General features: G+C 42.2%; 1 protein-coding gene across 4 annotated transcripts in view; it reads right to left on the reverse strand.

Annotated features, from left to right (window-relative positions):
- Window positions 1-1751: 1751 nt before the first annotated feature.
- The window catches only part of OSBPL3 (oxysterol binding protein like 3), a 193640-nt gene continuing 180285 nt past the window's right edge, over window positions 1752-15106 (reverse strand). For 2 of the 4 annotated variants that reach the window (XM_068549172.1, XM_068549170.1), the window contains 5 exons: window positions 13697-13841; window positions 10612-10756; window positions 7261-7387; window positions 5445-5567; window positions 1752-2093 (listed from right to left, as the gene is read on the reverse strand). In XM_068549172.1, the coding sequence (XP_068405273.1) occupies window positions 1997-2093; window positions 5445-5567; window positions 7261-7387; window positions 10612-10756; window positions 13697-13841 (637 nt within the window). In that variant the 3' untranslated portion in view covers window positions 1752-1996. The remainder of the gene's footprint in view (window positions 2094-5444; window positions 5568-7260; window positions 7388-10611; window positions 10757-13696; window positions 13842-15106) is intronic. The other 2 variants (XM_068549171.1, XM_068549169.1) reach the window with 1 other exon arrangement.

Below are 15106 nucleotides of genomic sequence, written 5' to 3' on the forward strand. Positions count from 1 at the left end.
TGAAATAACAGCATCGGGACAATTAAAGACTTTCCAAAGACTGCATGACAAAGCTACGTCCATTCAGGCTGCATGTTTTCTTTCTGTTGTTGTTGTGAGCCAACCCCTGGAGCAGGCCTATAACAGTCAGTATTACTCAAGTTCTACATTTACCTTCACACTGTGAAAACTAGATTTGTTTTCCCCTGGAGTATCCTTAAAATCTACAGCCTGCTTCTTCCCGTCTGTGAGCAGAATTTAGATACACGCTTGAAAAGAAAAGAACAAAGCACATAACCAAAGAATTTGATTGGGTCAGATAACTGCTTAGAAATGGAAATGATATTCGAACTGTGTTCATCTTGACGTCTTGATACAATGGATTGGATGAAAGCAATATTTAATGAGTCGTGTATTGTTTTAAAATGCTAGTCACTTGCAGATTCCAAAAGGCTACTGACCCACTTTAAATAACTCTCCATTTTGAAAGCGCAATACTCTCCAACTAGTTATTTGGTGTGACACTGAAAAATCATGCATTCTTTTTTCCATTATTTATTCTACTTTTCACTCATAGCATTCTCTGAAATTATTTAAATATCTAGAAATGTTTTCTGGAGAAATCCTTTTACCACACCATTTTACTTGATATTAACATAAAATCTTCATGGACTTTAGAGGAAAAGGCTTCAAACTTAGGCTTTGGTTTTAAAGTAATCTGGGCAGAAGTTAGAATTGCTTTGATCACACAATTCAACTACTGCACAAATTCTATTATAGTCATTGGAAATAACACATTTAAAAAGGCGAAGTTTCTCCTTTAGTAGTTATACTCTGTATTATTCAAGACTGCTGCAAAACTCACAAAAGAGTGATATGAGTAAGAAGGAAGCGTAGGAAAGCGATAAGAAGACACTTAAAGCTTTACCAGGACACAACACAAAGGAAGAACATCAATTCTCTACATTTGTCTATAAGGCAGGTGGTCAAACTTTTCATACAAGATCTAAAATATGGTGCTTATTGAGAGGTAGAAAATACCAAAACAGTATTTAAGAAAAACATGTTGAATTATTTAAAACAATCAGTTACTTTGCTAAACTTTTGGAAAGTCAAACTGCCATGTTGAATGCACCTATGTTCTACACTAAATTGGGACATTCCATAGTCAACAGAGATGTGGTCAAACAGGGGAGGAGGCTGGGGGGGGGTGGGAAGCAGAAAACAGTTTCTTAACTTCTAATGGATTCAGCTCTCACTAAGGAGAAATTTCCTACTGTCCGCCTGGGATTTCATTTTGACATTTAATTAACAGGGGTTTCTCAGATTATCAACAATTTTTCTGAGTAACGGTACAATTTTGCACATAAGGCAATGAAACTATAAGGAGGGATGAGTTCGAATGCTTCCTCTTCGAGAAGCTGCCATATCCATCTTATATAAAAACATACATCCCACTAATCGTATACCACTCCCCCAAGCACTAAAACGCAAATGCAAATATTCTTCAGACTCCAGTACCAGCAGAATTGTTCTGTGTGAGCAGTTCAAAAGCTGTTTGAGGCAAAAAGATATCTGAGCTACCAAATTAAACCTGGGTAGCTTGCACACAGGTGAGTAACCCTTCGTATTCTTTCTTAACGCACCTGGGTAAGATGGATTTTTTTTCCAACATAATTTTATAAGGCATAAATTTAATTAGAATTTTCCTAACCTTTGGAAAATTAGTGTTAAAGCTTCTTTTTCAACCCACATGTTAACATTCAATCTTTCATTTTTATTAAATAGTTTAGATATAAAAAGAAATATCAAGGTGTTCTACATTCATATAAACAATTGTGATAACATTTGAAATTGTAAAGAAACCTACGGAAGAAAATATATACTTAAATACAACACTAAGCTAAGAAGCACAAGTGATCGTTCTAGATAATGTTGTTTAAATATACAGACACAGGTTTGTGGCTTCAGAAAGCAAACGCGGGAGAAGTACAAAGATGTATCGTTCTTTCCTCTTTTACCACAAGACAGGATGGTCCAGTTTGGAAAAACCAAGATCTTTCCTAAGTTCCAAATAGGTGCCACTGCTCACCCAAGAGTCATCGCTGGATTTCCTGTGAAAGTGAAAGAATTTGCTGAAGGCTCATGACAAGACTGTCATAGTCTCTGTCTCCTTTTCACCCCGTTCCTCCCCCGCCCGCTCCTCGCCAGCTTATCTCTGGCACCTGCACCCCCTGTCCCTGTGGTCCAGTACTGGACCAGCGAGGGAGCAGGAAGCCTGGAAGCCGTTTTGCTAGTTCTGACTTTGACTTCTCCAACTTAGAGGCTGTGAGGAATGGGTGCTTCTGAGAGAAGTGGGTGAGGGCAGAGTCTGTCCTACAGAGAACAGGGCTGGGGTGACAGCCACCAGCTGGGGTACGGCCATGTAAAAGTTACAAATCAATCACGTTGTTCAAATCAAGTGATCAATTCACAGTAAAAAGGAAAGGAATTGGAAGGAATTGGAATCACAGCCTGGAGTGAATAGCCTTGGTTCACTATTCTATGCATAGATAATATATTACGAAGATCCCAATTTAAAAGGTACTAAAGAGTGGAGAGCTGAACGTTTTCTTCCTACCCCCAGCCTCCCAGTTCTCTTCAGAGACAATGATCTTAGCAGCTTCACTCAGAGAAATTCCACGTGTGTGAGAGCATGCACGCATGCACACTCACACTCCACTCCCCTCCTATTTTTCATTCAATGGTAGCCCTGGATGGTCTCCCACCCCTTGAGATTTTTTTTTTAATAAATTTATTTATTTATTTATTTTTGGCTGCATTGGGTCTTCATTGCTGCGTGTGGGCTTTCTCTAGTTGCGGCGAGCGGGGGCTACTCTTTGTTGCAGTGCGTGGGCTTCTCACTGCGGTGGCTTCTCTTGTTGCAGAGCATGGGCTCTAGGCCCGTGGGCTTCAGTAGTTGTGGCACGCGGGCTCTAGAGTGCAAGCTCAGTAGTTGTGGTGCACAGGCTTAGCTGCTCCGCGGCATGTGGGATCTTCCCGGACCAGGTCTCGAACCCGTGTCCCCTGAATTGGCAGGCGGACTCTCAACCACTGCACCACCAGGGAAGCCCACCCCTTGAGTTTTTGACATAACATATATATATTAGAGATCCTTCTCCATTGTCACAATAAGGTCAGCAAACTACAGCTCAAGGGCCAAATCCAGCCTTCGGCCTATCTCTGTAATACCATTTTACTGGAACACATCATGCCCATTCATTTAAGTAGTGTCTATGGCTGCTTTCACATTGCACAGCTGGGTTGAGTCATTACTACTGACGCCTCATGGCCTGCAAAGCTAACAATATTCACCATTTGCCCTTTGCAGGAGAAGTTTGGTGACTCTGGCAAAAAGGGCTTCCTTTTTTTCTTTTTAAACAGGTGCATGATAGTCCATCGTGGGGATGGACCACGATTCAACAAGTACCCCACTGGTGGGCACTGAGGATGTTGTTTTCAACCTCTAGCTATTATAAACAAAACATATGTTATTTTGTATGTGCACGAGATTAGTTATATTAAAAATTCCTATAAATTGAACTTCTGAGTCAAAGAGTATGCACACTTGTAAGGTTGACTGATATTGTCATGTGTTTCAGAAACAAAAGTGAGGAGTGCCTATTTTTCCACATTCTCAGGAACGTAGATTTTTATCACAATTGTTTTTCTCTTCCAATAAAGGGATGTGTTTACAATAAATCAATCTGCCTATCAGATACTTTACTATGAAACAAAGATGACTATCGCTGCCAGAGCTGTAGTTTCCACTTGAAATTTCCAGTGATGTTTTCGTGGCTCCTCAGTGAGTGTCAACGGAAACGTCCAAGTCGCCTCTGTCATCTCTGCCAGCTTCTAATTGGAACAGTTCCCGGACTGCTACTACTGAACAATTCCCACCTTTTCTCACAGTTTTACTTGCCACATCTAATACTCTGATAATTTTATAGACAATCAAAAGGAAAAAGAACTGCAGCTGTGTTCGGTCCTTGTCCGTTCCAGACATAATTCTTACATGGTTGCAGTGACAGCCCAGATAACATTTTATAGTTTGCATTTACATGTTAGTTCATTTCCCACAGAGCTCCACAGACTGTGTGAAGTCATTTTTGAGGTTTTTACATCAGATCAAGTTGATAAATCTCCTTATCTAGTTCTGGAGACAGTTTGGTTATCCACAATTTTTAATGATCCTAAAAATACTGTAATGAACCTCTTTAACAGATATTACCAAAATGAAATGATCAGTCTGTTAGTCTATCCATTTACCTATCCCTTGCCTTTATCAAAAAAAAAAAATAATTTAAGGTGTCTTATTTTTTAAATGTTTAAATGAAGTTAGGAATATTCTGGGATAAAACTCTGGCCTACTGATCTTCAATCACTCATATTCTGAGTTTGTGAAATGATCAAAATCCACATCAACTTTAGGGGAAAGGACATAATACTTTGGGGATAAAACATAACTTGTTGCTATTTTGCTGTTTGGGAAATATATAATTTTATTGATGCAGCTGATAGATTAGTTGCTAAATCCTCCTAAAAGTGTTTCTGTTGTCCATTAAAAAATAATAACAACCAAAAAATCCCTGCAAACAACAACAAAATCCTGAAAAGAAGACTGGGGGGAATAGGTAGGGCAGGAGCTGGCTGCTTTTCTACCTGTGATTGTTCCATTGCTGATTTAAAAAAAAATGAACAAACTAAAAACCCCTAAAACCATATCAAGCCCTGGCCTGTAGTCAAGAGAGCCAGGCCCCAGTCTGGGACATTTCACTGGGTCTTTCCACAGATCACCCATGTCCCCTGGGCCTTCGTTTCTTTGCAGTTAAAATAAAAGAGGGGGTGAAGGGCGGATGATCTCTGACGCCCCTTCCAAATCTTTCAGTCTGTTCTTAAGACCCTCCTAGCAAGCTATTTTTAAAATAATACTAAATGTTCCAAATCCAAGCCCCAGTATATTGGAACTTCTGCAATTCAAGAATTAGATTACTTGGAAGTTCTAGTTTGGTGAAGAACGGGGTGATAGCTAATTATCTCCATCACTGTGTAGAATCTACCCGTTTGGGGGACCAACCTTAGACATGGCTTGATAAGCTGGCCTGGTACTGGGAGCTGGGTTTGGTTGGTCTCGTTGCTTCTCCCACAAGCACTTACTGAGCACCTCTGTGCAAAGTCCTGGGAGAGGCCCTGGGAGAGACCAAGGAACGCAAAAAAGGAGGGCTGAGCGGGGCAGCCTGGGGGCAGTGTCCCCACAAAGTCGGGCCGTCACAGAGGAGGGATGTCACCACTCTGAAGCAGGAAAAGGGCCGAGAACACTCTCTCGTGGGGAAGGGACACCCCAGTCTGTTCTCTTCACGCCAGAAGCATCAGGCGTCGCCAGTGCCTGCCAACAATGACCCGCACGACCCCGGCTGCACACACACCTGAAAAACCGCGGCTGGTGCTCCACCTTATTTTCTTCCAAGACCCGCCGCCTTTCTCTCTGCAGCTGTTCAATCCTCTGCTTTTGTATTTCGGCCTCTTCTAAGCTCCCTTCTTCTAGAAACCTGAGGCATCGAGGACAAAGATAAAGGAATAGGAACACCAAGGAAATGTAACAATCATTACTATTAGAACTGCATGCGTGCAAGACTGGATATTCAGAATACTCTCCTATACATCAGCCCCCTCCTCAACCCTTAAAACATTATTTGGAGGTAATGAGGGACAATACTGTGTTCTGAATTGGTGATACAGACATGGTTCAAAAAATTATATCTGTGAAAAGGAATCTGGGGCAAAATCTCCTTCTCATTCCCGTCTGCAGTTCTACCTGTTTCCTCTCCATCCCACCCACGTTCACACGCCCCACCGCAGGTAATCCACCGTTACCAGTTTCTTATGCATCCTTCTAGAGATTCCTGATTCGTATATAAACACACATTAAGATATATTCTTACACCTCCCTCCCTTTTAAGAACATAAACGGAAGCAGGAGACACATACTGTCTATACTTTGGTATCTTGTTTTGTTTTCCTTTTTACTTAACCATGTATCTTGGAGCTCATTCTTGGTAGTACACAGATCTTTTCACTTTTAATAGATATATAATATTCAATTGTGTGGATATACCTGCATTTATTTAAACAATTCCCTATTGATAGACATTTGGGATGTTCCCAATTTTTTACTGTTAAAATTAATGCTGCAGTGAAGGACTGTATATATCTGTCATTTTGCACATGTGTTAGTATATCTCTAAGGAGACGGTTCTAGAAGTGGAATTGCTGGGTTAAAGGGTGAGTTTGTAATATATTTATTACCAAACTGCCCTTTATGGGGATTATAGCAATTTACATCTCCACCAGCAATGTTACTGAAGTGCCTCTTCCCCTCAGAGTGCATCAAACTTTTGAGTTTTTGCCATCTGATAGGTAAAGAGATGGTATGACAGCGTGGTTTTAAAATTTTGCAGGTTTTTTTGAGTAAGACTGAGCATCTTTTCATATGTTTAAGGGCTACCTGAATTTCCTACTTTGTGAACTGTTCATTTCCCTATGTCTATTTTTTTTTTAATGGATTGATCTTGATTTCTAGAACCAATTCATGAAGTAAGCTGCAAGTATAGATTTCTCAGTCATTAATCTTTTGACTCTGGGTATACATTTTATTTACTTTACCATGAAGAAAGGTGCTGGGTTTTTTAAAATAAAGTCAAATTTTATCAATTTTATTTTATTTTTTGCCTTCTTGGTTTTGAGTCTTAATTAGAAAGGCCTTAGGAGAGAGATTATTCTTTCTGTTTTACAGAGTTGGAAACTGAGGCTGAGAAAGGTTAAAAGACTTAGCGTATGCGACACAGCTTGTCAGCAGCAAACCTAGGATCAGAAGTTAGATTTCAGTGCACCAAAATAATTTAAAATTCGAGGGGTGGGGAGCTGGATGCTTTTACTCTTTCAAATACAGAGTAAGTTTTTCTTAGTGCTGTATGCAGTGAAACTCTTTAAAAAAAAACTTTTTTTTTTTTTTTTGTATTTCAATAGAAATGGGGTTCTACTGACGAACAAAGGTCATGCCACACACAGATCTAAGCTGGGCTCCGTTCCTTCCACAAGATGGCTTAAAGTCTCCCTAGATCTCTGCTCTTGATGACAGAATCTCTCTCTCTTAGGCTCCTTTGGTGGCCTGGGAGATGTTACCAAGACTTTTTACAAAGAGTTTCACATCTCTAGAGATAAAGATCTGAAAAAAATCCTTACCTTTGGTCTGGCCTGAATCGAGTGTCAGTAGGTGGTAATAAAGACTTTAACAATGGATCCATTTCATTCAATTCCAGGGCAAACTGTGTGAAGCCATAATACTGCTCATAGCCTTTTGGCATGGGATCTAAAAGAAAAAGAAATCATTCATCTCTAACTCGCATTGCATTCACATCGCATCTTAACTCCTTCACCTTTTTCATCTCAGACCAGCTACAATTTTTCTCTCTCAGCTCTAAACTCTTCCATTTCTATTAAAATATTCTGGCTCACAAAGAGGTGCTGAATTTTTCTCTATAAATTTTCTTCTCTATAAGCTTCCTTCTACCTACAAGGATAAGGCCTTCTTTGTGTGGTCCTATAGCAAATTTATTAAATACCAAGAAGTTTCTATAGAATTTAAGTTATAAAAATAATTTGTTACTAAAATAAACATGTTAAGAAGAACTCTAGGTCCATTTTTCCTGACTAACAAGACTTTCACTCTAGAGAATCCGTTTTTCATTTAAGAGATGTCAAATTCTCCTGAAACTCTGTCTAGTACCTAGAATAGTGTTGGACCCATACCAAGAGGTCAATAAATATTATTCTGTACTTCCAATCCTGCTCTTCTTTTCACCAATGCTTGGCCCCTCCAAATCTTACATATTTTAATTTTAAACCACCTCAGCAGAAGCCAGGAATAGAGATGGGATTATAATGGCAGAAACACTGCCAGCTGGAACCAAAGGGGACGGAGAAAACGGGACTGAATGAAGCAAGGCTGCTGGACTACTGTTATTTTACAGATGGAACCAGAGAGCTACGCAGCTGCAAACATGCATTGCCTTCAAGAAAAGGGAGGCATGACTCTGAAGGTGATTCAGAGATCATCAGGCTGCCACTCCCACCACAGGCCCAGACTACACAGACTCAGGGGACAAGGCTGCCTCTACCTCTCAAATGGCAGGGCCGCTGTGCAGCTTCAACATGCCCGGCGGCCACCAGCCAGAGCCTTGGGGGGCCTGGGAGCCAGGCAAAGTCCCAGTGGGCCCAGAGGGTGGGGCATCGAGCCAATGAGGATGATCTCCAGTGTTTAGATCAACGGCATTTGCCGTGCTAGGTCTTGGACTCACTTAGGACCCGTCATCCCTTTCTTCTTTCCTCTTTCTCCCTTTGGAATGGGAACGTCTATCCTATGCCCATCCCACCACTGTGTTTTGGAAGCACATTTTGGTTTCACAGGCTCACAGCTGGAGAGGATGAATCATACCTCAAATCTCACCCGTACCTGATTTAGATGATATTTGGATGAGACTTTGGACTTTAGAGTTGATGCAGGAATGAGTCAAGACTTCTGGGGCTGCTGGGGTGGAATACACACATTTTGCACGTAAGAAGGACATGATTTGGGGAGGCCAGGGGCGGAATGTTATGGACTGGATGTTTATGTTCTCTCAAAATTCATATGTTAAAGCCCCACCCCCAGAGTGGCTGCCTTTGGAGATGAGGCCTCTGGAGTAACGAAGGTTAAATGGGGTCAGAAGGGTGGGCCCTGATCTGGCAGCCAAGCCACGAAGAAGACTCCCACCAGGATCCGAATTTGCCAGCACCCAGCCTCCAGAACTGTGAGCAAATGAATTTCTGCTGTTTAAGCCACACAGTCTGTGGTGTTTGTTACAGCAGCCCAAGCAGATTAATGCAGGCGTATTGCCCTAACTTTAATTAATTGTTAACTTTAATTTAACTGTTAAGTGCATAGCACATATCCTAATGCTTTAAGCCATTATGAAGGTTTGACTTCCTTCCCCCTTTTCCCCCAGCTGCTTCAAGCACTTAGCATCACTGTGCACTCCCTAGGGGATGAATCCAGCTAAAAGTCAAGCTAAAAATACCCAAATTTACGTATTGGATAAATCAAGTGTAGACTAAGCCAATCCACTCGTAGCCTTAGCTCTAGCTGTCCACATATACAAATGCTTTCCACGAACTTTTCTAAAGACCCATTTTCTGAAGCTTCAGAAGTCCACTTTGTCTAATTCTAATTCTCTGTGGATCCTAAGCATAAAAATAATAGCCAACTTCCTACTGTGCCTTCAAAAATCCATCCCAGTCTCCCAATCACCGGAGTGGAGACAGTGGTTTTTCTTGCAGACAGGCCAGGGATGCTCATAGCCAAGGCAGAGACATAAAGTCAATGAATAACAACAATAGCAACAAGAATAACAGCTTACACACTGTTGTCAAGGTACTACTTTAACACCCAGGGCAGATGGTACCTCTCATCTGTGATACATTCTTTAAGCAAAGAAGAGCAAGTGTCTCATTCATAAAATGCCATGCGTGCCTTTGAACCTCTGAAGCTAGGAAGGCAGCCATGGTGCCAAGTCATTCTAGCTTCGTGGCAACCTCTGCGATGGTGGAAGATACGGCTGCTACCCGTTGAAAGAGACATTGTTGCTTGCCCACTCTACAGTCATCTCCCTTTCTTACTTGCTAATGGCAAACTCATGTGTTTGGGTGTCACTGTACACTGCCTAGGGGATGAATCTAAACTCATCTGAATCTCTCCTGCCGACCCAGTTGCCCAGGATTGGTTAAGGGATGGGTTTGGACCCTTCCCTTCTTCTGTCCTCCCTTCTCCCCTGCTTAGTGAGCTGTCACAGGGGGATGTGATACTGAATCGAGGCAACCATTTTGCATCCATGGGAAGAAACATCACCACCATATTGGAAGTGGCAGATGGGTCCCTCAGTGACCTGTGTTCTTGACACAGGTAATCTGCCTGTGTAACAACCCTGGGGCCACCCCCTGCCATTTGTTGTTAAGTGCATAGCACATATCCTAATGCTTTAAGCCATTATGAAGGTTTGACTTCCTTCCCCCTTCTCCCCCCAGCTGCTTCAAGCACTTAGCATCCTTCTAGAATTACAGGAGAGACTGGAGTGGCTTATGGTATTGGGAGAGTCTAGGGGACCCCTAACTCTTGTACGTCATTCTACTTTTCCAGTAAGAATTTTCCCTTTATCTTTACTCTAGAACGACTTCTTGTACCTCACTGATATTCCTTCATAGTGCCCAGTATAGGTGAAGGAATGATGTGTGTTGACTGGAAGACAGAGTGACCACGATTAGCAATGGCTTTGTTCTGGGATTAAGAACCCAGGACCTATCACCCCAACAGAGGTATTGTTAAGCATGAGGATAAGCCTGAGATATAACTAGGTGAATGAGATGGGCCAGTAGCTCCAACATAGTTCAAAGCAGGTAGAGGCTAGATACACCGAACGGACACTGACGCCCACCCACGTGTGGTTCCTCTGGCCACGTCCCGCCTCCTTTTGCTTGGGGCTGATTAACCCAGATACTAACTCGCTCTCCAGATACAAGTGGATGAGGAGGAGCCACCGCAGTAGATGCTCTCATGCCATTTCCCAAATAGCCGATGCACTGCTTTTCCACGCTTGTCAAATACTGTACCTTCAATCTCATGGGCATTAGTACTCCAGTATTTTGCCTAGGAGTCAAATGAGAGACATCTGTTTAGTGTTTTGGGGTCAATTTATTACAGATATTAAGAGAAAACAAAAGAGGAGAGAAAAAGTACCATAAGAATGATTCTATGCTACATATATGGTTTGCTAGTTCTGTTTTGTTTTTTTTTAATAATACTTTAATTATTTAATGAAAAGTAAAAAGCTAGCACTTTATTTACAGTTTGTAACTCAACCACCAACATTTGTGTAAGACACAATTTTTTTCGACTTTCACTACATGCATAGTAGAAAGGAAAGGCTCAGTTCTCACACATCCACCTAGTAGGGGCTGGCCCTTAGCACCCCCTCCGGAACAGCTATTTCCTGGCTGTCACGGTGGCTCTGACTACTGCAGTTTAAAAGAAATGTAACTCATGTAATTTTTTCTCTGAAGGAACTAGACAATCCTTTGTAAACCAACGAATTTTTTTAACCGAGTTTGTAAACCAATCAATTTTCAGTTCCTCCTATTAGTTTCCCCCCCCAAAACCAGATCCGTTCACCTAACTTACAGGAACCTTATACAACCCGTATTCCCACTATGAATTGGTCCTGGTCTGAGACCAGCTCATCTTGGCTCAGCCTTGTGCGTTTTACATATACAGTACCACATTGCAGCCAGCAGAGGGAGCTCTAACTCCCTAGTGTTGATTTTTTAAATTCTCCCAATTACCTGGCTGCCCTAAAAAATCTCTGCAAAAGACCAGAAGGCATTACTCCATAAATCAAAAAATCCTACTACTATTTTCAGCCAAAACAGAATCCACATTTGGAAACCAATAAAGTTGAGTGACATTTCCAGGCCACATCTGGTGGACTGGTTTCCCCATTCCAACCAAGTCTGTGGTAAACATGGGAGGAAGGGCAGAGTACAGCAGTATCCCAGAGCTGAATCAGAAAGGTAACAGTGAGTTCTCTAGTCATGTAAAGATGGGGGACAGGGGAACAAACACTGTCCAGGCTCTTCAGTTTATTCTAAAGCAGGAGTCAGATTTCCTCTTTAGAGATATTTGCCAACAAGTCCAATGATGGGAAGCCACAGAGGGAGGCAGTCATGTTCCACAGGCAACGGCTGCCTCTGCTTTCAGATTCTCTTTCAACACCAGAGGCACGTCCAGTGTTCTAATTCTGTTCATCTCTCATCGCTATGAAAATTTGTTCCCTGGTCCTCAGTGGACGAGTACCAAGTGGTTGGTAGAAATGGGAGTGGAGCACACTTCCTTGGGGAAAATTCTGAGAACAAGGCAGCTCTCACCTGGATATCTATCTATCTCTATCTATCTATCTATCTATCTATCTATCTATCTATCTATCTATCTATCTATCTATCTATCTATCTATCTCCCAGTTATATATGTCCCTGCTCCAGGTTGCCTTTGCTTCTTTTTGTAGAGAGCTTAGATGAAGCTTTCACGGCAGGGTCATTTGTATTTTATGCCAAGTCACTACCAGCTTATGTCTATCTACAACCCAGTTTGACTTATAGGATATAATAAAGACCCCCATCCACCTCTCCATAATGTGCCCCACCTGCTACAGGTGGTACAGAGAGGTACCGTGTGAAATTCCACAGTTAGAACCTAATCTCTTGGCTTATGACTTTGATCTTAATTAAATGCAAATATTCCTTGAGGAGGGTAGCACTTTAAGGCCATTTTGTATACATGAGATTTTTAAGGACAAGAGGGAATTTCAGGGGGAAGAGAAGTTGTGGAGAAGGGCTCAAATCAAGGAAGTTGGACAGTTGAAAAGGTAAGCAGAGTATTCCAGGCTCTCTGCCCCAGGAGAATCTGTGAATGTTCATGAGCCTCTGCTGTGTGCCGGGCACCACTGCCAGGCACTGGCCACAGCAGTGGGCAAGACAGACCAGGCTTCTGCTTTTCTGGAGTCAGGAACGGCAAGGAGGGTGTGGGGAACAGAAAATAAGCAAGTAAAGCAACAGCGAGCAAGCTAACTGCAGATGGTAATGAACACTCTGAAGAAAACAGGGTATGATAGAGGGTGACTAACAAGGTGGATGGAAGGATCTGGGGAGAGGGGCCCGAGCAGAAGGAAATGGAGAGAGAAAAAGAAGGACAGTGCAGCTCGAGGATGGTGAGCAAGAAAGGGAACGAGGGGTGGCAGGAGCTGAGGTTGGAGAGGAATGAGGGTGGGGTGTGTGTGTGTGTGTGTGTGTGTGTGTGTGAGAGTGAGTGAGGGGTGGTGGGGGTGAGGAGTGCAGACTCTGTAGGGTCTCGTGGGCCATTGGAAGGATGCAGGCTTTTGCTCTGAGAAAGAGGGAAGTTGTCAGAGGATTTTGGTCAAATATGGCGTGACTTGCATTTTTAAAAATTGTGGTAAAACATATATAACATAATATTTACTGTTTTAACCATTTCTAAGTGTATAATGGAGTGGCTTTAAGTACATTCACCATGTTGTGTAACCATTGCCTTATATATCTCCAGAACTTTTCATCTTCCCAGACTGAAACTCTGTACCCATTAAATAATGACTCCCCATGCTGTCCAGTCCCCAGCCCTTGGCAACCACCATTCTACTTTGTCTTTATGGATTTGGCTGCTCCAGGTACCTTATATAAATGGAATCGTATCTGTCTATTTGTGTCTGGCTTATTTCACTTAGCATAATGTGTTCAAGGCTCATCCGTACCGTAACACGATGACATGTTTCAACAGGGTCCCTCTGGCTGCCACACTGAAGATAGACCATAGGGGAGTAACGGTGGAAGGAAGGAGGCCAGGAGGGGCCATGGCCCTGGTCCAGGTGAGAGAGGTGGGGCTGGGACCAGGGAGCACCTGGCATTGCTTGTCCACTGGCACAAAAGTGAAGGTGAAAAATTTCCCAAGACACCCTGTGCCCTCAGGTCCAGCTCTGCCGAGGCCTGTCCGGGGCCAGAGCTACCAGGCCACCCAGGTTACCTTTATAAAGTTTACTTTGCAGTGGCAGGAATCATCATTCAGGTTCTTGATAACAATCTCTCCATAGTGCTCGATCCACCTCTGCCCACTTAAGATGTTATGGATGCAAGAGGTCACTTTGTTCCACTCAAAATGATCTCCAAAACTAAAGGAAGAAAAAGTGAAAGTAGCAACTACCAGAGCAGCCAGCAGCAAATGCAAACAAGCACGGCTATTTAAAAAACAAGTCCTGTAATGAATTACTCATTCCTTCATTAACGGAACCAACACCGATTGAGCCATGCTGGGCAGTCTAAGAGCTTTCATCCTCTCAGGAGGCTGGGAGGTGGGTGAAGGTCAGACCCTGGAGGCTCCCAGAGGCTCCACGAGAAGCTAGGGGTCTCCTGGAACAACCCACTCTGTCCTTTGCCAGAGGAGACGTGTCGAAAGTCACCAAACTATGAAAGGAGAGTGGCAAGGGGAGGGTAGAGGGGTTTTCCACATTGTGCTCTCTACACACATAACATATGTGCGCACACACACGAATGTGTACATACAGGCACACACATGTACATATATACTTATGTATATACACGGGTAGGTGTGTATATTTAGGCACATATGTATACAGGCAGATCTCGCTTTATTGCGTTTTTTACAAGTTGAAGGTCTGTGGCAACCCTGTGTAGAGCAAGTCCATTGGCAGCATTCTTCCAACAGCATTTGCTCCCTTCATGTCTATGAAGTATATAAAACATAACTTTCATAAGCAATGGGAAACCAAAAAATTCATGTGGCTCACTATATTGTAATATTTGCTTTATTGCAGTGGTCTAGAACCAAACTCGCAATATCTCTGAGGTGTGTCTGTATACATACACACACATATATATTTTACATATTAATCTTAAGATACATATATCTTAAATCTTTTACAATGAGAAGGTATTCAGATTTGACTTATGGAGTTTAATAATAATTATGAGGATAATGGTAACAAGACCAAACACTTAAATGACACATAATATGTGCCAATTACTATTTTAAGGGCTTTCCATATCTGCTTAACCTTCGCAACAGTCTTATGAAGTAGATGGTTTATTATCCCTGTTTCATAGATGAGGGAACTGGTGATCAGAAAGGTTAAGTAACCTGCCCAAGGATTTGCAACTAGTAAGTAGTGGTGTGAGCACGTGAGTCACAGTAGCCCAGTTCCAGAGGCCATAATGATTACCGTTTTGCTTTATGAGTAAGTACCAATAATCCCTGAAGATCAAGGCCATAGCTTTCTTTAAAAATTTTTTTGACAGTGAGGCAGGACAACAGTGTTCAAGAAATATTATCATTCTTAACTGTGTTAGAAAGTAGAAATGTATTTTTTAAAGCCCCTACTTGGGCACTTTGGTGTCCAGGAAGCATTTCCATTAGAGA

Source organism: Eschrichtius robustus, chromosome 8 (genome assembly GCF_028021215.1).
Source record: "Eschrichtius robustus isolate mEscRob2 chromosome 8, mEscRob2.pri, whole genome shotgun sequence".
In the NCBI taxonomy this organism is placed as follows: Eukaryota; Metazoa; Chordata; class Mammalia; order Artiodactyla; family Eschrichtiidae; genus Eschrichtius; species Eschrichtius robustus.